At 34.5% G+C, this 23,213-nt stretch overlaps 1 protein-coding gene across 2 annotated transcripts in view; it reads right to left on the minus strand.

Moving 5' to 3' along the window:
* LOC136041417 (PCI domain-containing protein 2-like) overlaps window positions 1-23,213 on the minus strand; it is a 57,916-nt gene that overhangs the window by 9,543 nt on the left and 25,160 nt on the right. Inside the window, exons 7-9 of one of the 2 annotated variants that reach the window (XM_065726072.1) lie at window positions 18,780-18,982; window positions 16,866-16,999; window positions 13,719-13,877 (exon numbers count right to left, since the gene is read on the minus strand). In XM_065726072.1, coding sequence (XP_065582144.1) covers window positions 13,780-13,877; window positions 16,866-16,999; window positions 18,780-18,982 — 435 coding nt within the window. In that variant the 3' untranslated portion in view covers window positions 13,719-13,779. Of the gene's footprint in view, window positions 1-13,718; window positions 13,878-16,865; window positions 17,000-18,779; window positions 18,983-23,213 lie in introns of those variants that run through there. The other variant, XM_065726073.1, reaches the window with a different exon arrangement.

Genomic DNA, 23,213 nt, shown 5'->3' on the forward strand with positions numbered 1-23,213 from the left:
TGGGAATGCGAGGAATAAGAACAGCCTCACCCTCAAAAGGCCCTGTCAAGATTATGGCCTCTATTAGGTTTTCCATTGTTTTTTTTTACGGCAAGTCGCGTGCCATTGCAAAGCTTTGGTGGGTTGATATTTCTTAAAAGTATTATTGGTACGCCTACTTTTAGTTGTAGCACGTGTGGTGGAAACCCTGAAAGATCTATGGAATTTAAAAATTCAGATGGATAATTAACCGCTTCATTTGTTTCCAAAACTGTGTCGACTGACTTGTAAAGGACTGCCTGGTCTCGAATCCAACAATGCACGAATTTGACTTGGGGTTGACGTTTCGCACGCGTCATTGATGCAGTTATCCCAGTGTTGGTCATTCTCCAATAAATTCAGAGCTTGGCATGCACTACGGTAAGTGTCATGTATAGTACCGTTTACAGTTCTCAAATACTAAATGTTTTTGATAATAATGGGGAATATGGAACAACCCACTGGTTATCTACTTCGATGGTGGTACCGTTGCCATTGTAGGTTCTTCAGTCATTTTACAATTAGAAATTTCTCTTTCAACGGTCTTCTTACAATTAAAAATTTGTCTTTGAACGATATTCTTAAATACCTGTGTCGTGGTCCTCATTTATATTCCCTGTGTCCCGGTCGTCATTTGTGTCCGGGTGTCCCAGTCTGTAATTTCTCTTTGAGTGTCCCGGTCGTTATTTATATTCCCTCTGTCCCGGTCGTCATTTGTGTCCCGGTCTGTAATTTCTCTTTGAGTGTTTTTTCTTTTTAGTATTTTTTAGTTTTTTACATTTTTTCTTTTTTCAGTTTTCTTTTTCTTCTTTATTTTTCAGCTTCACTATGAAATACATATCGCCGAACCTTTGTTTTTTTAACTAAATTCTGGTAGGCATTGATGACCTTATCCAAGTCAAAATCCTAAACCCAATCATCATCGCTATCATTTTCAGTTTTGATATGTTTTGACTCTCGCGGTCCAGGTGGATCTTCATCTAACTGCACGGTTTTGCGTTCTTTAGCCTCAAGCCTGTTTCCTTGCTGTTCTTTTGATTCCTCGGCACGCTTTCTTTTCTGACTTTCTCTATCAGCAGCAAGTTTTTTGGCATAGACTCTTTGAGCATCTTCATCGGCTTTTGCCATTGTAAGTTCATCAGTCATTTTAAACTTAAACATTAATAGATTTCTACGTTAACATATATGTCTTAAACATCTTTAATGACGTCACCGTCATAGCAAAGATGACGACAACTAACTTCATGACGTCAGCCGACACAGAAACATGACGTCACCTGATCCACAGATCCACAGACAGACAACTTATTTTTATATATATAGACTAGCTGTTGGGGTGGCGCTTCGCGCCACCCCAACACCTAGTTGGTGAGGCGCTTCGCGCCCCCCCAAGCCCCCCCGCGCGCGTAAGTCGTTACGCGCCATATTAGTTATGCGCCATTGTAGTTGTGTCCCTGTGTCCCACCTGTGAATATAGATAGATTTATATATGTGTTTCAAACTACGTAAAAATTGCGAATAAACAACATTCTTGGCTTTCCCATTGTCTGTGCATATACAAAGCCGTATGTACTAATAATGACGTCATATGCAAACGCTCTTTTACAAACAAACAAACATGCATCCACACAACTCGTTTTTATATAGATAGATAGATAGATAGATACAATACAAATTAACTATGTAAAACTTGCGAATATACAACATTCTTCGCTGTCCAATTGTCGCTGCATATAAATACATTGTCAGGTTTACCGACCCTCGAACATGCAACGTACAATTGTCCATGGGAAAAACAATCAGTATTAAGATCTATACCACATTTTTCTAATGATTGACCTTGAGCTTTGTTAATGGTGATTGCAAATACTAATCGAATTGGGAATTGCAATCTTTTAAATTGAAAAAGCAGATCCGTTGGAATCATGGGAATGCGAGGAATAAGAACAGCCTCACCCTCATAAGGCCCTGTCAAGATTGTGGCCTCTATTAGGTTTTCCATTGTTTTTTTTTACGGCAAGTCGCGTGCCATTGCAAAGCTTTGGTGGGTTGATATTTCTTAAAAGTATTATTGGTACGCCTATTTTTAGTTGTAGCACGTGTGGTGGAAACCCTGAAGGATCTATGGAATTTAAAAATTCAGATGGATAATTAACCGCTTCATTTGGTTCCAAAACTGTGTCGACGGACTTGTAAAGGACTGCCTGGTCTCGAATCTTGGTCAAAACAATATTGTTGATTTCGTGGACGTCTATATTTTTGGGTGCGAGAATCGCTCTTTCACTTAGCCATTTATTATTTTTATAATTTTTTAGAATATTCGGAAATACTTTTTCAATCAATTCATTTTTGGACGTCACTAAATTACAGAAATCAGCAGGTAGTTGTATACGTCCTGAAATTGAGTCTACTGGGAGCTTTCCGTTTCCAATTGTCAGCAATTGATCTGAAAATGTTTGACCAGAGTCATCGTTTTGCAATCGGACACGCATATTTGTAGTTAATTTTAATATTTTTACGTGTGCCCATAAATTAGAATTTTTCAGGCAAGCATTCATTCGTCTTCAATGGCTCTGGTGGTGCAGCCAATAGAGGAAGTTTAACTTTTCCTGAGGCGCAACACATTCCCATTGTTTCACCATTGAATTTCAAGGCCTTGCAATAGGGACAAATTTTAGACATTGTCCCGATTTGAACACATCTACTCAAGCTATAATCATCGACTGGGTTGTACCTGAATGCCAGGCGATAACTTTCAGGTTGCTCTGATTCCTCGGCACACTTTCTTTTCTTACTTTCTCTATCAGCAGCAAGCCTGATTTCTTGCTGTTCTTGTGATTCCTCGGCACGCTTTCTTTTCTTACTTTCTCTATCAGCAGCAAGCCTGATTTCTTGCTGTTCTTGTAATTCCTCGGCACGCCTTCTTTTTTCACTTTCTCTTTTAGCAGCAAGTCTGCTTCCGCGTTGCTCTGGTAGTTCCTCGGCACGCTTTCTGTTCTTTTTTTCTCTATCAGCCTCAAGCCTGTTTCCTTGCTGTTCTTTTGATTCCTCGGCACGCTTTCTGTTCTTTCTTTCTCTATCAGCCTCAAGCCTGTTTCCTTGCTGTTCTTTTGATTCCTCGGCACGCTTTCTGTTCTTTCTTTCTCTATCAGCCTCAAGCCTGTTTCCTTGCTGTTCTTTTGATTCCTCGGCACGCTTTCTTTTCTGACTTTCTCTATCAGCAGCAAGTTTTTTGGCATAGACTCTTTGAGCATCTTCATCGGCTTTTGCCATGGTAAGTTCATCAGTCATTGTAAACTTAAACATTAATAGATTTCTACGTGAACATATGTCTTAAATATCTTGAATGACGTCACCGTCAAAGCAAAAATGACGACAACTAATTTCATGACGTCAGTCGACACAGAAACATGACGTCACCTGATCCACAGACAGACAGACAACTTATTTTTATATAGATATATATATATATATATATATATATATATATATATATATATATATATATATATATATATATATATATATATATATATATATTATTAAAGATGAAAGAATGAAGCGTAGTTGTATATGTATTTACTACATGATTCAGAGAAAGGCATAGCAGATGGGATGAATGAGTTTCGGTATTTTTCAAGTTTCATCTCTACTTTCTATAGCAAGTAGTTACTGTTTATCTATGGTTATAGTTTTATTTCTCCTACTTGATGGTTTATATTTTAATTTCTAAAAGGTTTTTTAAATTAAACTAGTTTGGAGTGTGTTACCGGGTTGTGGGTGGGCTGACATCTGTAATGGGTCGGGAAAACATAAATTTCGACACTTGTATTTTGGCTGTTTTAAAAGATGTCTATATTAGGTTCTGTAGTCATTTTACAATTAAACATTTTTCCGTCCACGATCTTCTTACAATTAAAAATTTGTCTTTGAACAATTTTCTTAGATACCTTTAATGACGTCATCGTCATAGCAAACATGACGACAACTAACTTCGTGACGACCTGATGAAATGACGTCACTCAGACGAACAACTTATTTATATATATGTATATATATATATATATATATATATATATATATATATATATATATATATATATATATATATATATATATATATATATATATATATATATATATATATATATATATATATATATATATATATATATATATATATATTATTAAAGATGAAAGAATGAAGCGTAGTTGTATATGTATTTACTACATGATTCAGAGAAAGGAATAGCAGATGGGATGAATGAGTTTCGGTATTTTTCAAGTTTCATCTCTACTTTCTATAGCAAGTAGTTACTGTTTATCTATGGTTATAGTTTTATTTCTCCTACTTGATGGTTTATATTTTAATTTCTAAAAGGTTTTTTAAATTAAACTAGTTTGAAGTGTGTTACCGGGTTGTGGGTGGGCTGACATCTGTAATGGGTCGGGAAAACATAAATTTCGACAATTGTATTTTGGGTGTTTTAAAAGATGTCTATATTATATAGGGTATGCTGATGCACATAACAAGTCCCGACAAGGAACAGTGTGTTTTGGCCTTAATCTATCCTATACTCATATTTAGACTTAAACATCGAATTGCAATTTAAAAATGGAAATTTGCTTTGTCAAACAGTTCGTGGTAACGAACTGAGCGACCCGGCTCAATAGTAACCGAAACTCTAAAAAATGGAATTTTGATACCAATAGTTACCTCAAAAGAATTGCATTTTAATGCTGATTTTAAATATATAAGTTTCATCAAGATCAGTTATATTCATCAAAAGTTACGAGCCTGAGAAAATTTGTCTCATTTTAGAAAATAGGGGGAAACACCCCTAAAAGTCATACAATCTTAACGAAAATTACACCAACAGGTTCAGCGTATCAGAGAACCTGATTATAGAAGTTTTAAGCTCCTATCTACAAAAATGTGGAATTTCGCATTTTTTTTTGCCAGAAGACAGATCACTGATGCGTGTTTATTTGTTTGTTTTTTTTTCCCCAGGGGTGATCGTATCGACTGAGTGGTCCTAGAATGTTGCGAGAGGGCTCATTCTAACGGAAATTATAAGTTCCAGTGCTCTTTTTAAGTTACCAAAAAAATTGGAGGGCACCTAGGCCCCCTCCCACGCTCATTTTTTCCCCAAAGTCACCGGATCAAAATTCTGAGATAGCCATTTTATTCACCATAGTCGAAAAATTTAATAAATATGTCTTTGGGAACGACTTACTCCCCCGCGGTCCCTGTGGGAGGGGCTGCAAGTTACAAACTTTGACCTGTGTTTACATATAGTAATGGTTACTGGGAAGTGTACCGACGTTTTCAGGGGAATTTGTTTGGTTTAGTTGGTTTAGGGGGGAGAGCTGACGGGGGGGGGGGGTATTTGGGAGGATATTTCCATGGAGAAACTTCTCATGGGGAAAGAGAATTTCAATGAAGGGGGCGCAGGATTTTCTAGCATTATTTGAAAAAACAATGAAAAAATAGATATGAAAAGTTTTTCCTACTGAAATTAAGGAGCAGTATTAAAACTTAAAACGAACAAAAATTGTTACGCATATAGGGGTTTACCTCCTCGTTATACCTCACTCTTCACGCTAAAGTATTTTTAGTAATTTCAACTATTTATTCTACGGCCTTTGTGATTCAGAGGTCATTCTTAAGGAATTGGGACAAAATCTAAGCTTTGGTGTAAAGAAAGAGATATCGACTGAGGTTGAACCCCCTCATGTACGCAATTAAAACATACGAATATAGAAGTTCGTTACGTAAGTTACTTATATTTTTTACTAATGAAAACGTTTATAAAAAATTAAAAGTTCTAGTTGCTTTTTTAAGTAATCAAAAACTTGGAGGGCAACTAGGCCTTCTCCCTCGCTCCTTTTCCGATTAATTGCAATTAATTAATATGCAAATTTCGTTTTAATTATTTATGTGCGGAGAGCCATTTCAAAAACGTCCAGAAATTAAATTAAAAAAAAACAAGTTTTTATAAATGAAAGTGAGCAACAACATTAAAACTTGCAACGAACAGAAATTACTCCGTATATGAAAGGGGTTTTTCCTCCTCAAAGCCCCGCTCTTTACGCTTAAGTTTCTTACTGTTTAAAAAAAAATAGAGTTAAGAGAAAGAGTCAAACTTTAGCGTAAAGAGCGAGGCGTTGAGGAGGAAAAGCCCCTTTCATATACGGAGTAATTTCTGTTCGTTTTAATGTTGCTCCTTACTTTCATTTAAAAAAACTTGTTTTTTTTATTTATTATTATTATAAAACCACTTCCTTTTTTTAGGTCCAAATATTTTATTACTTCATGCAGTGGGAAGTATTAGCATTGAGTCCATTGGATCTGTTATGGAAAGGGGGAAAGGAGGCCTGGTTGGGGATGGATCTTGGAAAAACTTGGTACGAACTAAATACACATTATTCTCATAACTTTGTTTTGGTAAACATTTTTCTATGAGTAATGCATACGCACGTACGTCTGTGTGCCTTGTAACGCCAATAACTCCGGAACTGGTTGTCTAAATTGAAAATGATTTACTTTCAGGTATTAACAAATTTGATGGTAATGTTGCATTGCTATCTCCACAATTTTTTTTAATGCTGAGCATTTATGTTATTTATGTAATTTTTTTTACTGCAAATAGTAACACTTTGTTCTTTTTATTAGTAAATTTTTAAATAATGAGACATTTTCGTTGTTTCCTTTTTAAATATAAGTGCTTAAGCCCCCACATGACAGATCATCTTCTTCTCTATCAAAATATAACTTCTTAAATGGATTGTTGTATTGGTGAAACTAATTTTCAACGAGACATAAATAAATACTATTCTATTATGACAGCCTTAGTAAGTTTAAGATCACTATGCTACTGTTGTAGTTTATCGGTAAAGTATTTACAATAATACATTTGTTAATTGTTATCAATGGTGAAAGCTAAAAATAAAATTTATTTCAAATATTTTGTCGGAAGAAACACCCACATAACATTTAAGTGCACGTAATAAACGTATATCTGTAAGTGAATCAAGCACATCTACCATCTCGACTTCATTACTATCAATTCAAAGTGACACAACGTTTATCTTCAGCTCAATGCCCGATGCAGAAAATGAACTGAATTTTCGCAATGAAATTGTATTGTTAATTGGAAAAGAATCAACGGTTTTTCGAAATATCGACTTTTGGACAGAAAAGAAGAAAAACGATTTCTTGATCGAAGCCAACTGGCAAAATATTTGTCGCTAGTCAGCAAGCAATATATTGTAAATATTGCTCTTTGTTCGCCACAGGGAATGTTGGTGGTTAGGAAAAGAATGCTAGTCTTCAAAAACTTGTTTTAACCCCACTCTACTCCTTTGCAAACTTTTGGGGAAAGAAGACGATCTTAAAAAAACAGCCAAAATTTAGATCACCGAGAAGCAATTCAAACAGCAAAACTGTTCCTTTTGGCCCACCGAAACCCTAAGAAAATTATTATGAACCAATAAATGAACATTCTTTAGCTCATGTAAATAAACATAGAGAACGATTGAAACCAATAATTCACTCCATTATGTTTTTAGGCCAAAACTTAGCTTTGGGAGATGAGAGAGATGACGGCCGTCTTATTATTGATGGGATTGAACTTACCCCCGTAAATGAAGGAAATTTTCCAGAGCTACATACATAAGCTAGACAACCGAAAATCATATTATAGAATGTATCAGAGAAGAAACTTTAAATAATTTACTAAACAAAGTTTAAAATAGTAAGTTTTATAGTATAGTTTTTGAAGAAGCAACTGATGTTTCTCATGCATCTCAGGTTAACATAGTGTTAAGGTATGTAGTCGATGTATGTGAGAGAATATCTTGTGCAATTTGCTGATGCTTAAAAATCCATCCTGGAAAAGTCAACTAATTCAAATGAGCCTATTTTAACAGGCTGAGCTCTTGGCAAGCTAGTTCTGGATACATTGAAAAAACTAAATTTGCCATTAAAAGACTGCGTTGTTATTGGCACAGATGGATGCAATGTCATGGCCTCTGAGGTTTGGGGTGCAGTGTCTGAAGTACAGAAGGAAGTTACAAATGCAATACGGTGCCCATATTATAATGATGCGTTAAATCTTCTGTATCAAAATCGTCTTCATTACAATGTGTAAGAAGCGCTACTAGCACTATGAAGGAAACAGTTTCTATGAAGGAAACAGTTTCCTTCTTTACCGCTTCATTCAAAAGAAATACTGTTTTGCCTAATGTAGTGGGAGCTGGGGTGTCAAGTATTTGTGAGACAAGATGGGTGGAAAGGGATTTAACTTCCATTCATATTCCATGAATTTCCAATACGTCGATTGTTGACATGGCCCTAGGGCTTATTGTGTATTATTTCTTGTGGCAAAATGTTCCTGTTGGTGTTGAACTCATATTTTACCTCTTGTAATCAAGGATAATACTGTGGAATGACGTATTCGGCAGGGTAGGACACCCCCCCCCCTAACCCAAAGACGACCGTTCTACTAAATGCATTCACCTAATTTTTGTCATGTCGAAAATATAGAATGATCTTACAAATTTGAGCAATTTAAATAATTTCAAATCGTGGAGGAGGGAGGGTGAAAAGTGGCCTTGTCATAAATATTACCCTAGTAAGCGGGATATGAGTTAGAGAATACAATGGTACTTGTGTATTATTCAGAACACACTCAATAAGTGAAGTTAGGTATCTTCTATCACTATGCATTCCTTCTCGTAAGAGTAAAAAGTCATGTTGTGTCCATTGACGCACTGTTTTGGTTCCACTCAAAACACACTCATTCGTGACTGCCAACAGTAGTGTAGATTCCAGCTTACTTCAAAGATTCATCTACAGATAATCAAATCAGAAGTAAAATTGTTAAAAAATAAAAACAAACTCTTTTTCTTTTGTATTTTTTAGCAAAAATGTCGACGACTTTGTATAGGTCGACTTTTACGTCCCTGTAGATGTTCATAAGCTCAAGTCCTGTCAATCACTCTTCTCTCATTCATGACTGCAGCCATGTCTTCAGCCTTCTTACCGTTGGAAAAGATCGTTCAGCGCTGGAAATACTTGCAGGTAATGAGGCCAAAATGTGCAATAACTTTGAAGTGAGTGGTAAAATATCGTAGTCACACAGGGCTAAACTTGATAATGCATATGTTGGCATGTCAGCTTCTGAGTACTTTTCCCGCTTCTTTCTCCAGATAAGATACCCATTTTGTGAAACATTAAGCAATTAATTAAACATGCCTACCATTTTTGTTAACTTTGACATAATTCTGTCTTTTGTTTCATCATCATGGTGGTTGTCACTCATCATTTGGGTAGGGATAATCATTGCAAGCAATAGAGCCACAGCCTTTGGTCTCGTCTACTTTTTAAATCTTCGGCCACATTTACTAATAGGGGAATGTAGATGGAAACTCTTTAGCATTGTTCTTAGTTTCCACTGGGCATTTCCCCTGTGCTTTTGTCGCTTATTTAAGCGTGAAACCATGATTTCTACATCAAGAGATTCAGCTATTTCGCTACACTTCCCACAATTGAACGAAATGCTTCCTCAGCATTGTCTCTCTTTTCATGCAGAATACTTAAAGAATCTTGAACTAAATAAATTGCCTTATCCACTGTAATATTTTCATTCTGTAAATATCAGCTTAGACTAAGAGTCATTCCTAAATCATCACTCATGCAAACTACCGTAACAAGAAACTCACTACTACAAAAAGCAGCACTAAGAAATTTGTCTCTAGAGGGTGCCTCAATTTCTTGCCACTCAGAAATAACGCAAAGAGCGTCCACAATATTTGTGAGACTAGCTGTGTACTGCATCTCTGTCGTATTTCTTTCCAACCATCTTGTCTCACAGACACTTTTTTTTAATTTCGCACTACGACGAAAATCTGCATAACTACATATGAAGGTATTTTTCACAAAGAATTCGATTCCTGATTCTTTCTTATTTTTGAAGATCAAATTTGTTAGGTAAATTTGATACTTTTTTGTGTAAATTTCCCCTCAGTTAGCCTTAGCTTTAGTAGTAGCAATAATTGCAGAAGTAGTAGCAGTGTGCACATAAAACCTTTTGATTTTTGCAAAATCCCCCTACACACACTGAAAGGTTGATTCCGCAAACAATTCTTCGGACACTGCTGATGTGTCCTTTTGACAACTTATATGCACATGGTGCGTTTTGATTTAGGTCAACACTTTCTCAACATTACTTAAAAGTTTTCAGTCTAATACCCTTAGCTTTGGTAGCAATGTTAGAAGAAGTAGTAATAATTGCAGTAATGGTATTAGTAGTATCAGTTGAAGTAGTAGTCATAGCATGCAAATATTAGCCTTTTGTTAAGTTCAACACCCCCTACAACAAGCTCTGTAAGTTTCAACTTCAAACTCTAAGTTGTTCCTAAGAGATTACTGAAGCAGCATTTTGACAACCTGGAGGCAAAAAATGTGTAGTAGCATTAATGACAGTGATAGTAGTAGGAGTATTACTGTTACTAGCAGTAATAGGTTACTAACAGATGACCCCCCTCAACATTTGTTTAACTATTCCTCCTAATATTCTTAGCCGTAGTGTTAGTTGCAACAGAAATCATAGTTGGAGTAGTAGTAGCATTAGCAGAAGCTGTGGTAGTGATAGTATTAACAGTAGTAGCGTACACATATTCCCTTTTGGTCAATTGATCTTCCCCCAAAGCACTCCCAGAAAGTTCCGACTTAATGCCTTCAGCCATTCCTGAAAAACACCCTTTTGACAACCATCATGCACATAGTCAGTTCTGGTTTAGTTCAACTTTCCCCTCAATAGATAGATAGATGAGTGTATTTTAAAGCCAAACATACGGCCATGATCACAGTAAAATAATATAAACGAAAGGTACAAATAACATAAAATTTGATCACCGACCATCATAAAACACTTATATGAAACACTACATTAACCTAATAATAGTACTTAATACTTTGGAAACACGGCCATTGAAAAAATACTTAACACTTGGAAAAATACATAAACGAAACCTTAAATTTACTTTATTCTGGGATTTTTTATTTATTTAACACAATTTCCAGATTCTACGAATAAACTGAGGTGACATACTATTTAAGACACCTGGAAGTATCAATCATCTTTTCCAAATATCCCTTCCCTTATCGTAGAGAGCCCCTGGCAGCGGCTCAAGCAATGCACTAAAGCGGGCAAGTATATCTGTTTTCATTGGAACATCTTTCTTTAGAATATTTTTTAAATCTTGCGCTAATTGGCAGGCAGTTAGCCCTGAGCTAATATTCTCTTAAATATTCACTTTCATACCCTTAGCAGTACTAGTTTTATATAAGCAGTAGTAGTGGTAATAATGTTGTATTGGTAGTAGTAGTAGTAACAGTAGTGGCACTAACATTAGTAGTATGTAAATATTGCCCAGTTGCCCTAGAAGCATTAGCTTGACCCGGTAAGCCGTTCCAAAGATGTCACTGACACGCCCTTTTGAAAAGCTGTGTGCAATTAATTCGTTTTCATTTAGCTCCTCAAATTTTCAACTCAATATCATCAGCCTTAGTAACAATCGCTAAAGAAGTAGTAGTTGCAGTAGCACTAGCATTAGTAGCAATAACAGTTGCAGCATTAGTTTTAGTAGGACCGTGCATTTATTGCTTTTTTGGTCAATTAATCATCCCCCGAAAGTTCCAACTTAATACCTGAGTCATTTCCAAGTTACGCCCTTTTGATAACCTATATGCACATAATATGTTTTGATTTAGTTCAACCACTCCCTTACATTCTCTGAAATCTTCACCTGAATGTTCTAGGTTCTTTTGAACACTAAAGGTCAAATATGGCCTCTTTCCCAATTACAAATACTACATGTAAATAGTGGGCAAATTGAATAACTTACAGCCCTTACCCAGAGGGCTGTTGACGTCTCCAGAGATAGTTTCTAGACTCTTGAAGTATGTTGAACAAAATGGCTATATCAAAATTTTGATTGGTTCTATTTGGGGAGTTAATAAGCATGGGAGGGGGTCAGTTGCCCTCCAATCACTTTTGACTATTAAAAAGAGGGTTAGAACTTTCAAGTTCCAATCGAACATGCTCCTTCTAAAATTTCTACGAAAATACCTTCTATGCGAAGTGCCTTGGTAAAAAAAAAGAAAAGAAAAAAAAAAGGATAAATAAATAAACAATACATTCTACGCCCATCACTCTTTATTTAAGCAGTACTACTGCGCTACCTATACTAAGCTTTTTTAAAAGCACTAACAACTTACAGCATAAAGAGAGAGAGATTGAGGAGGGGGTAACCCATACTCATATACGGAACAATTGCTGTGTGTTTTTAATATTGCTCCTTACTTTCAATTGAAAAATCTTGTTTTTTGTTTAATTAAAAAAAAAGGCAGAAAGTGTATTTGAACTATGAAAATTAATAAGCAAAATTAAATATTTAACAACACTTTGCATTTGTAAAAATGTTAACACTGCTGATTCAAAAGACAGCCACATCTTCTTTCACGGGAATTTTATTCTATAAACACACTAATTAATAAAAAATATAAACTTATTTTTTAAAGAAAAAAAAATTCGGTTCTTTGAAGTACAGCACATCTTTTTAGTCTACAACACTTTAAGTTTCCTTTTAACTAGTTAGACCAATCAGATTTCATTTCCACTGCCTTTAGCACTTGAACAGCAGGAGACGTATCCAAGAACACCCATAATAGAAGACACCGCACCCCTCGTTCTAATGAGATACCTTTTAAAATTCTATGACTACTAGTTTGATAAATTCACCCCTCCTACAAAAAGAAAAGCTAGAGAACAAATTTACACGCAGCTCTGACGCTAAAACACAAAATTTCTCACTTTAGAATTATGGGACTTTACAAATCTACTAGGTAGTTCTTCGTGATCTTAATATAGCGTTATCTTAAATAGCGTGCTTTTTATCAGCACCAAGGTACTCTGGGGGAGGGGTGTTTCCCCCTTCAGAAAGTATGCTAGTTACTTGTACACTTATTTTACCAAGGAGAATAAAATTAAATCTAATTGATTGAAGGATATAACGATATATATCTTAAAAATTTAGAAAAAATCGTGATTTAAATTATAATAGAATATAACTCCCTATTGCGAGTTGTAGGGCGTTTATTGAGGGCCTAGGGTGATTGAAGTGCAACTAGACTTCTTCCCACGCCATTTTTAGTCCCACGGTTTGTTAGAATAAAGCAGGTCTTCAAGTTTTTGTTCTCAAATAAAGTTAAAGTCAAATTAAAACTTCAAGGTTTTAATTTTAATCAAAAAGGTCAAGATATAAAATATAAATATCCCCAAAGGTAGCGCAACTCATACAGCCGCGAGAGCGAGAGGGTAGAAGTTTTGAAGAAATGCTCACTCCACATAAAATAATTTCACATTAGTAACTACATTAGAAATTTGAAAATTTCATATCTGGTTAAGATTTGGATTACGACATAAACATCAACTTATTGAAAAAGGAGTAAATTATCAAGAGCATTTAAGTATAATTATTCAAATACATAACTAAAGGTTAAAAAGATATAATAGAAGAAAATCAGTATGTTGTTTCAAAAACAGCCTAAAAACATAGCTTGAAACTAACTTGGAAACCAAAGCTACGTACATGTAATACACAAATTATGTCTAGATAATTTAAAACACAAATTAAACCAATTTTTTATTTATAAAAGTAAAATACAAAAACGCAATTTTTTCACTAGTCAATTTACATTGTTTCAAAAGGATTTGGGTCACACGATGTTAACGCAGGAAATGGGGTATGCTTAGAAAGTACAACTTTCTGTTGTTTGTGTGCAACATATCCTAGAAAAAAAAAGAAGTCAAAATCGAAACTTATTCTCACAAGTTAAAATTATTTAAGAGATATCGCTAATTTTTTAAATACTTAGGAGTAAAATACAACACTTAATCACAACCGAAGGTGCAACCACCATTTATGTTAAGGGGGTAAAATAATATAAGACGCATCAAAAATTGGTTTATATGCATTTTTGTTACATTTTTATGTATATTAAACCAAATATTAAACTTAAGGTTCGATATTCTCGAGAGAGAATACCTTGCGTCGGGGAGGCTTGAGGTTGTTTTTTTCAAGCCCAGCTTCAATTATAGTACTAATATCATATAAATTAAGGAGCTAGTGCACCGAAGACAGTAAGAATGAAATCTGATTAAGTTGAATTGGTCATGCTTTAATTATCAGGAAGTGTAAGCCACAAGACACGAGACAAATATTAATAACGTATGTTCATTTTAACTTAAGTAAGTCATGACTTGGAATAATTTACACGTATAAATACGGCAATGAGAAAAAGAAAAGAGAGAAAGATAAATTTCAAAATAAGTGATGAAAAGGAGTAGACAAAAGTAAGCAAATGAAAATGGTAAGATGGAAATTGATACTTTATTTGAAATAGTTGACATTTTTGAGCAAATACTTAATTTATAGTACCAGGGAGAGTGAAAATAGACTCTTATTGATTTAACTGGTCAAGTATAAAGTAGCACGATTATATATTTATAAAAAGTGTGGTTGAAGGTATTTGAGTGTTTTAATATAGAGTGTTTTGAAGGTACTTAAGATTATGGAAATTAAATGGTAAACAGAGTGATTTACGGGTGATTAAAAAACAGTTTTTTCGAATTAATTATAATTTGGTTCCACCGTGGAGGCGGATGCTCTTTTATGGAAAGGTAACTGGTTGTAGAATACACAATAATTTAATCAGTTTAGTATTAAATGGTCAAATTTTACATTAACTGATACATTAAAAATTAATTTTTTTGGTTTTTATGTGTAAAAGGTACATAGATATTAGCGTTGGCTTTGGATTTTAAAACGTTGGTAACACTGAGGGAGGTGGTGGAATTAAATAAACATTAAAAAACTGATACATCAGATCCCAACTCACTAGGTTTCCGTGAAATGTAATGCTCTATCGATACGTTCAAGGGTACTATAGCTGCAGACGGGAAAAAATCTGAAATAAACTAGCCCAGTCACAAACTCTTGGCTTTAAATTCACAATTTTGTCTATAAGTGGAAACACAACCGTGTTGAATGCTCAAACTGAGGCGGGAATAATGCTTATATCTTTACTTGCGGGTTCAAGCCCTAGATCATTCGAGCACAAAACTAGCCAAATGACTTAAATTTTGTCATTGTGAAGTGTTCCAGGCTCTGATATATATGAGGTTTTGATCTATTCCACAATAGATTTAGTGTCCAACAGAGCCAATACTGCCGCCTGTTTAAGGAAAATAAATAAGGACACACATGAAGGGAATAAAAGCAACATAAAAATAACATTAGCAATAAACGTTTACACAAGAGAACCAATCAAATGACATTCAACTTTTCGTTCTTTCACTAGGTTAAAATTTTCATTTCATTGGCAAACGGGGTTATGAAAAGACAAACATGATACGACAATATGATAATTCACATTTTGACCAGGGTCTATCTTTTTCTTTTTGACACAAACTTATTGAATGGGACTTTACGGTCTTTAAAAATTATGGCAAACTGGAAAAATACAGTGGAAGAAAGATTTCCGATAAAACTCACCACAGAGGCATGGAATGAGAATATTTCGCCGAGTATAGCTACAGATAATGAGAAAATATGCACAGAGAAAACTTGGTCAATTTATTTAGTTCAAATCTAATTCATACACCTTCACATGGGTTCAAACCACTCTTTTATTTTGCTGATAATATATATATATATATATATATATATATATATATATATATATATATATATATATATATATATATATATATATATATATATATATATATATATATATATATACTACTACTACTACTACTACTGCTATTAAAAACTCACCGCAGCACCAAGTCACCTGAGGCCAACACAGCTACGGACGCTTCTCCTCCATCCCAATCTATTCAAAGCCTCCCTCTTTACACCCTCCCGGGAAGCTCCTATTTCCTTTAAATCTTTCTTTACGACATCTTTCCACCCCAGACTAAATCGAACCGCTTTGCATTTAGTCGTAGACGGTTGGCCGAAAAGGACAATCTTCGGCAATCTGTCATCCTTCATCCGCTAAACATGCCCTAGCCATCTCAACCTTTCTTTCATCATAGCCCTGGAAAACGGGATTGAACCACACTTTTCGTACAGCCTACTGTTTGAAATACGGTCAGTCAGCCGGGTACCCAAAACAATCAAGAGGCAATTTCTCTGGAAAACATCTGGTAATCTTCATCTGCTTTCCAGAGCGCCCATAATTCAGAGCCATATTTAACCACTGTACCATATTTAACATAACTGAACCTTCCAATATTCTAATCTTGGCTAGCAGACTTACTTTCGTATTCTTCGAAACTTTTTTAACTAGGAAAAAACACCCTGAGCCTTGGCTATTCTACTTTTCACATCTTCACTGTTCCCACCATCTTTACTAATAATATTACTAAGGTAAGTGAAGCTGCCCATCTGATCAATATTTTCGTCACCCAACGTCATCTTTTCATCTTCACTAACTCCTAGCCTTAGTCTTCTTAACATTAATTTTCAAACCTATTCTAGCACCCTTAACTCGCAAAACATACACACAAAGACAATAATATATATATATATATATATATATATATATATATATATATATATATATATATATATATATATATATATATATATATATATATATATATATATATATATATATATATTTCTCAAAGTTAAAAATTTATCGATTTTTCGTTAAATCAAGATTTTTTTTTTTTACAGAATTTTATTCAGACCCTTCTAAAGCATACCTTTCATTTTCCCCTGGTAGATCAAAGATGCCGCAATTCCTTCTGTTTCAAAGCTGTCAGTTGGATAGCCAGAGAGAACAAGGGCCTTCTCAAAATATGAAATTGGCACTTGAGTTACTCCTGATATTTGATGCCTGGAAGAAAGAGTCTCTAAAGCCTATAAATATATATATTTATAAATATCAGGATGTATATATATATATATATATATATATATATATATATATATATATATATATATATATATATATATATATATATATATATATATATATATATAAATATATAGAATATATCTACATAACATAGCCTATATGATAAACAATAAAACAGGATTAATAGAAAAAAGTCATATAGGACAAAAAGTAAGAGGAAGAATTGTTTTTCTTGATAATGGCCTACCAAGATGTCATGATTTTCAAATTCTATTTCCTTCAGTAGTTTAGTCATACAAAGTTAAAAAGTAAGATGCCTACAGAACTAGCATTGGGAACAGTTTAGCAACCCCCCCCCCAAAAAAAAAACAAAAAAAAAACGGAAAAGCAAAAGCTTGACAGAAGAAAAGTTTGAAATATAAATTTGAAAAAAAAAAATCAAACAGTAGAAACAAAAATTGAACAAACAAAAATTCGAAATAAGATTTAAAAAGCAATTAAAAATTACGAGCGAGAAACATAATATGGAAAAAGAAATGTTTTAAAAGAGAAAAAGGAAAAAATGGAGAAAGAAATCCTGAAAAAAAATTAAAATTTCGATATAAAAAACTTGAAAATAAAAATACAGAATACTGTGTGAGAAATGGTGAAAATTCAGATTTTGGAAGGAAGGACTGAATGCTCTCCTCACCTCCTTAATTTGTACTCTCCTAAAAAGAGCTGGATTCAAATCCACCTTTTGCGCGGGCAAGAAAACGTGTTTAGTCTTTTATATTACAATGAAAACATTTGCGTATCATAGATAAGATGACAGAGCAACAGTTACCTCAGAGCAACTCCATTGCAGGCTTATTCCGGAGGTTCTAAAGTAGAATGAATACTCCAGGAATGAATTGCATCCCTACAGAAACTATAAAGTATCGCCTGTAGGAACTATTGTTTCTTTAAGGAGAAAAATAAAGAGATAAAAAAAGAAAACAATTAGTATCAAAAAGGATAGAGACTACTTACTCCTTTCTGACGAGATTCCTAAAAGTTTTTAAATAAGTAGCTGCCATTCCAAAGCACTCACATTGCAGGCTTATTCCAAAAGTATTCCCCTAGAGCGAACGGGCACCTGAGGGTAAATTTCACTACTACAAAAAAGGTATAGAGAGTTCCCTCAATATAAACAATACAGATTATATATATAAATATATATATATATATATATATATATATGTATATATATATATATATATATATATATATATATATATATATATATATATATATATATATATATATATGTGTGTATATGACGAGATTATATATAATAATCTCGGCATATATATGTCATATATATCTCTCTGGCATATATATATAAATATATATATATATATATATATATATATATATATATATATATATATATATATATATATATATATATATATATATATATATATATATATATATATATATATATATATATATATATACCTTGGTTCATACCTCAGTTCTACCCTAGGATGGCAGTATCTATCTATCAATAAGTAAAAATGACATCACTTTTATACAATCCTGAAAAAAGCTTATGCCAGCTTCGCCTCTCACTAAGACTATTTGTCTTGGCTTTGGCACGAATTAGCCATGGCTTGATGGCAACTAGACTTAAATGCAAAAATCAACTTGTATCTTTAAAAAGAGGCAAAACTGGCATCTTTTTTTAAAGATGAAAATAAGAGACTAAAGGAAAAGACCGATACAAGCTACTTACACCCTTTTGAAGAGATTCCTAAACACAACTACAATTAAGTGTTCGATGACCAAGAAGGTTTTGGATTCTGTAAAAAATTCCTCCTGTTCTTTGATTGCATCCCTGTATGCCTTCACATGCCCAGATTTCACGGCACTTGCCAAATTTTCAAATTGAGGTCTCAAGTTATATCTTTCAAGCAAGGTTGTACTGGGCATTTTTCCCTGCAAAAAATGAAAATCCAGATCATTATTATTCGATTGGAGTAAAGAATCAAATTTCAGAAAACGAATACATACTGAAAAATTTAGTTTACTTCCAATAGTTTGTATGTCAAAGATAGAAGCTCTCAACATCTAATCACTAACAAATTGCACTTTGGAGTAAATATGTGATCAAGTTTAAATAATGATTATCTATTCTTATGTCCTATCCCTTTTATTGGGGTTATCACACAAAATTCTCCACAAAATGGGATATTTAAGAAGAAATAAAGCAACTATGAAACATATTTGTTAGCATAGGTCCCAGGAGCGGTTCATTATTCAACGAAAAAACATGATTTGATTTAATGGGTGAAGTTTATCAGGAGATTAAGTTGGCGTTTAAAATTCAAAAGGAGGGTGTGCTGCAGGGTAGGATGGTATACCAAGAGCCATACTTAAGAAATCTCTATCATTTTTTATGCTGATAAATTTTTTTTGTGTAATCAGGTGCTAGCTTCAGGGCTATGACCAAGCGAATTGAAGAAATTACTATTTATACCGTTTTTTAAGAAAGGAGACCCGCAAGCACACAAGAATTATCGTTTAATAGTACTGGTTCCTGCCCTAGCAAAGTAATAGAGAAAATACTAGATACAAGTCTAGCTAATCGATTGACTTATAATAATATCATATATGAGGAACAAGGAGGTTTATGGACTGGATACGGGATGGTGAAGCATTTATTTTGAAAGCTTTTATTGAAAAACACGTAAAGGTAAAACTTGGCTCTATGTGGGATTTCTGGACCTTCATGTGGCATTCGACAGTGTGGATAGAGATTTATTGAAAGTTGCAGAGCTCAGAATAGGCCTCCCTAGCTTATTCGTGAAACTGATAGTGACTATTCATTCTTGCATGAGTGGTATAATACAAGCTGAGAATAATGTTTCTAGACTGTTTAGAATTAAGCTAGTAGTAAAACAGCACAGCACTCTATCTCCTAAGCTGTTTAATAATTTTTATAAATGATGTTGATGATTTTTCACAGAAAAGGTAGGCCCCCAAATTTAGTTGAACGTCCAAAAAATTATCCCTTTTATTGTTTGCGGATGGTATCACATTGGTCGCTAAAACACCATAAATTTGCAGATGCTTCTAAATCTGATAGAGGAATATTTAGGGACGAAAAAACTGAAGTTGAATGTTGAAACTAGTAAAGTTATTATTTTTAAAAAAAGGAAAGAACATGAAGAAGGGAGCTATCAATTCCATTTTAATAATCAAGAAGTGAAAGTAAGTACTATAATAAAATATGTGGGATTTACTACATTAGACAATGGCAGCTTAAAGGGTAATGTTAATGTGATGTTGTTAAAGAGTCATGATCTGCAATTCTTAGCAATTCCTTGATCATGGGAATTAAAAACCTAAAATTACATAAAAAAAACCATTAGTAAAAAAATTTTACAAATGAAGGAAAATCGAGCAGAGATTTGGAGTGGAAATCCAGTTCAGCAGTTGGAGTCCCTCCATTTCCAGTTTTACAAAAGAATGTTTGAACTCCATCAGACAATCCACTTTTTTTAAGCTGCGTATGTATATTTTGATGCTTAAATTCTGATTGAAGTTAATACACAGCTATAGCCTATACGGTTGCACTAACTGATACCAAATCCTCAGAAGAATGTCTAATTCTCGCTAATTACGACATCAGACGCGACTTTGACTCCCTCATCCATCCCGTTATACTCCTCAAAGCCGCTAAAAGTCGACTAAATTCTTCAGTGATTCACTATCACTGATATATGTACTCTCGCTTATGTATTTATCTGAAACTACCTCCGGATAAAAATATGCTTCCTGTTACACATAGGAAACTCATTCCTGTCTTGAAAGAAGCAAATCTTTCTTAGCAGCTTTTCTCCCAGTAGCACAGTAGGGAGGAGGGTGCAAGAATTCTATCATGCCCGAGAGGCTACTTGCAAAAGGGTGCCAAACGGTCTCCACGCCAAACAAGATAAATATAAATTATGATATAGTCTGATTGATTGCTGGAAAATAAGTTTAGCCATTCGACTCATCCTCTGAGCCACTATAAACAAATGCCTTACTCCTTTCTCCAGCTTGTCAGATTCCACTGAAATTTCAGAGCTGGAGCTTGTCGGAGAGAGAATGAAGGGAAAGCAAAACTTAAGGGATGAAAAGTCTATATTATTATAGATGACGCGGACACCCACAAATCACCTTGAAATCATTTACATATAATACAGTGCATCCAATAAAAGCTTTGAAATAATTCAAGGCCAAGTCACTTACACTAGGAATAATAGAAGGCGAGGTAATTGTAACGAGAAGGTCCATAAAGTGGATAGCCCTTACCTGTGTAGTATTATCAGTAAAAAAAAGTTCGATGCAGTGAAGATGTATAAAGTTGAATAGCCAAGGTCTAGGTTATTTTGTCATAGTCGAAAAAAGTTTAGAGGAATAGGAAGAAAAATTTGTGAGCCAATATTAGAATATCAGAAGTTACGACAATGGCATTGGCCAAGTACGGTTCTGAAACGCTGGCACTTCGAAAGATAGAGGAAATTTTTTTTAATATTGTCTAGTAGGATTATCTTCGGATAGTTTTAGGTATCTGTGCGACTCACCATATGTAAAACAACAAGCTCTGCGAAGTATATGGTTCTATCCCACTTTTTAGGGCAATAATGAAAGATTTTAGGGCAATTGCCACTTATTCATCTGGGACCAAACGAAAAACACGTTGTCCCCAAATAGGGTGGGAAGATTTAGCAAGGAAGAATTTAAAGGAAACTAAAACTTCAAGGGAGAAAATAAAGAGTGAAGCTTTGACAAAACTGGGGTGGAGGAGGAGCGTGCACAGTTGTGTTAGTCTCATTCAGCTTGGTGCTGCAGTGAGTTGTTAGTATTAGAAGGAGTATATCTTTTTTGTCTATGTTATAGGGATTGTCAAATATGTTTGAAATTAAATTGTTAACTGTACAACTGAAATACGACGGAGTAACAGAGCAGAAGGAGCTGATCCTATCGTACATAGACTGAAAGAGTTAGTGGAATAACTAAAGAAAGTAGCAACTAAAGAAAGAGGACAGTACTACAGATCTCTCTCCTCTGGAACACCCGCCTCGATCGGGTGAAAACCTTCTGTTTAAGGAAGCTGTGGATAGCTATTTGCTGCGAAAACCTTCAACCGCTCAGTTCGATCATCCCACTTTACAAGCCTTGTATCAGACATAATGCCAATTACGGATGCCCTCCTGTATGCTGGTGTTCCCAAAATGCTGCTAGCACCACTCCAAAAGATCCAAAATAGAGATAATGGGGCAGGATTAGTCGTTCCTTACGACTCTCTCCAGTCTGTTAGCGCCAGGTTTTATGTAGCGTCGATAGTTCTTAATCACAAGCACTTAACTTTACCTCTTTCTCTGCAGCTTTCTAGTATTTTTGTTCCCAACTGTCCAACCAACAATTTAGATACAAAGGAACACAGGTCGGTCAAATTATCTTGAGGCTAGCAGGCCGAGAACAGAGTACTTGAAGAAAAGCTTCATCTGACGGTATACACTGATCTGGACCTGGAATGATCTTCCAGTTGAAGTTACCCCAGAAATTTTCTCTGTGAACTCTTTCAAAAGAAGATTCAACAATCATCTAAAAATATCAATAAAATACTAGAAGCAAATCAGATATTTAATTATACTTGGCGCCACAAATTTAGAAAAAAATACTACCATATGCAAAAATAAAAGTGGCATCAGACGTACAGCCACAGTTTTATTGGAAAACACACAGAATTTACAGTTATATACACTGAATTTCACCTCAATTCAATCCATACCATTTTGGGGAATTGATCGACTGAGCTTTATATTAGAAGATTCTGAAATGAATCTCCGAGAAAACTCATTGACCTTGAAGAGTGTATGACCAAACCTAGGCACTGAACTGATTGACGATTAAACTAACGAGAGCTTTTAAAGTCTTTCTGTGGAAAATGGTAGGATGGTACTACTGCCAGATAAATAATGTCTGGGTACAGCAAAATTATTTTGAAACATGGATCATGAAATGGATTTAAAAGAGAATATTGAATTGACAGCTAAATTTCTTCTAATTTGGGAAATAATAAAGTATCTAGGAAGGATTCGTTACAGTAATGGTCCTTATTCATACCCAGTGTGAAGGAATGGCGACGAAGCTTTAATCCATGACTTGGGAGTCAAGG

The sequence above is a fragment of the Artemia franciscana genome, unplaced genomic scaffold (assembly GCF_032884065.1).
Source record: "Artemia franciscana unplaced genomic scaffold, ASM3288406v1 PGA_scaffold_218, whole genome shotgun sequence".
NCBI classification, from domain to species: Eukaryota; Metazoa; Arthropoda; class Branchiopoda; order Anostraca; family Artemiidae; genus Artemia; species Artemia franciscana.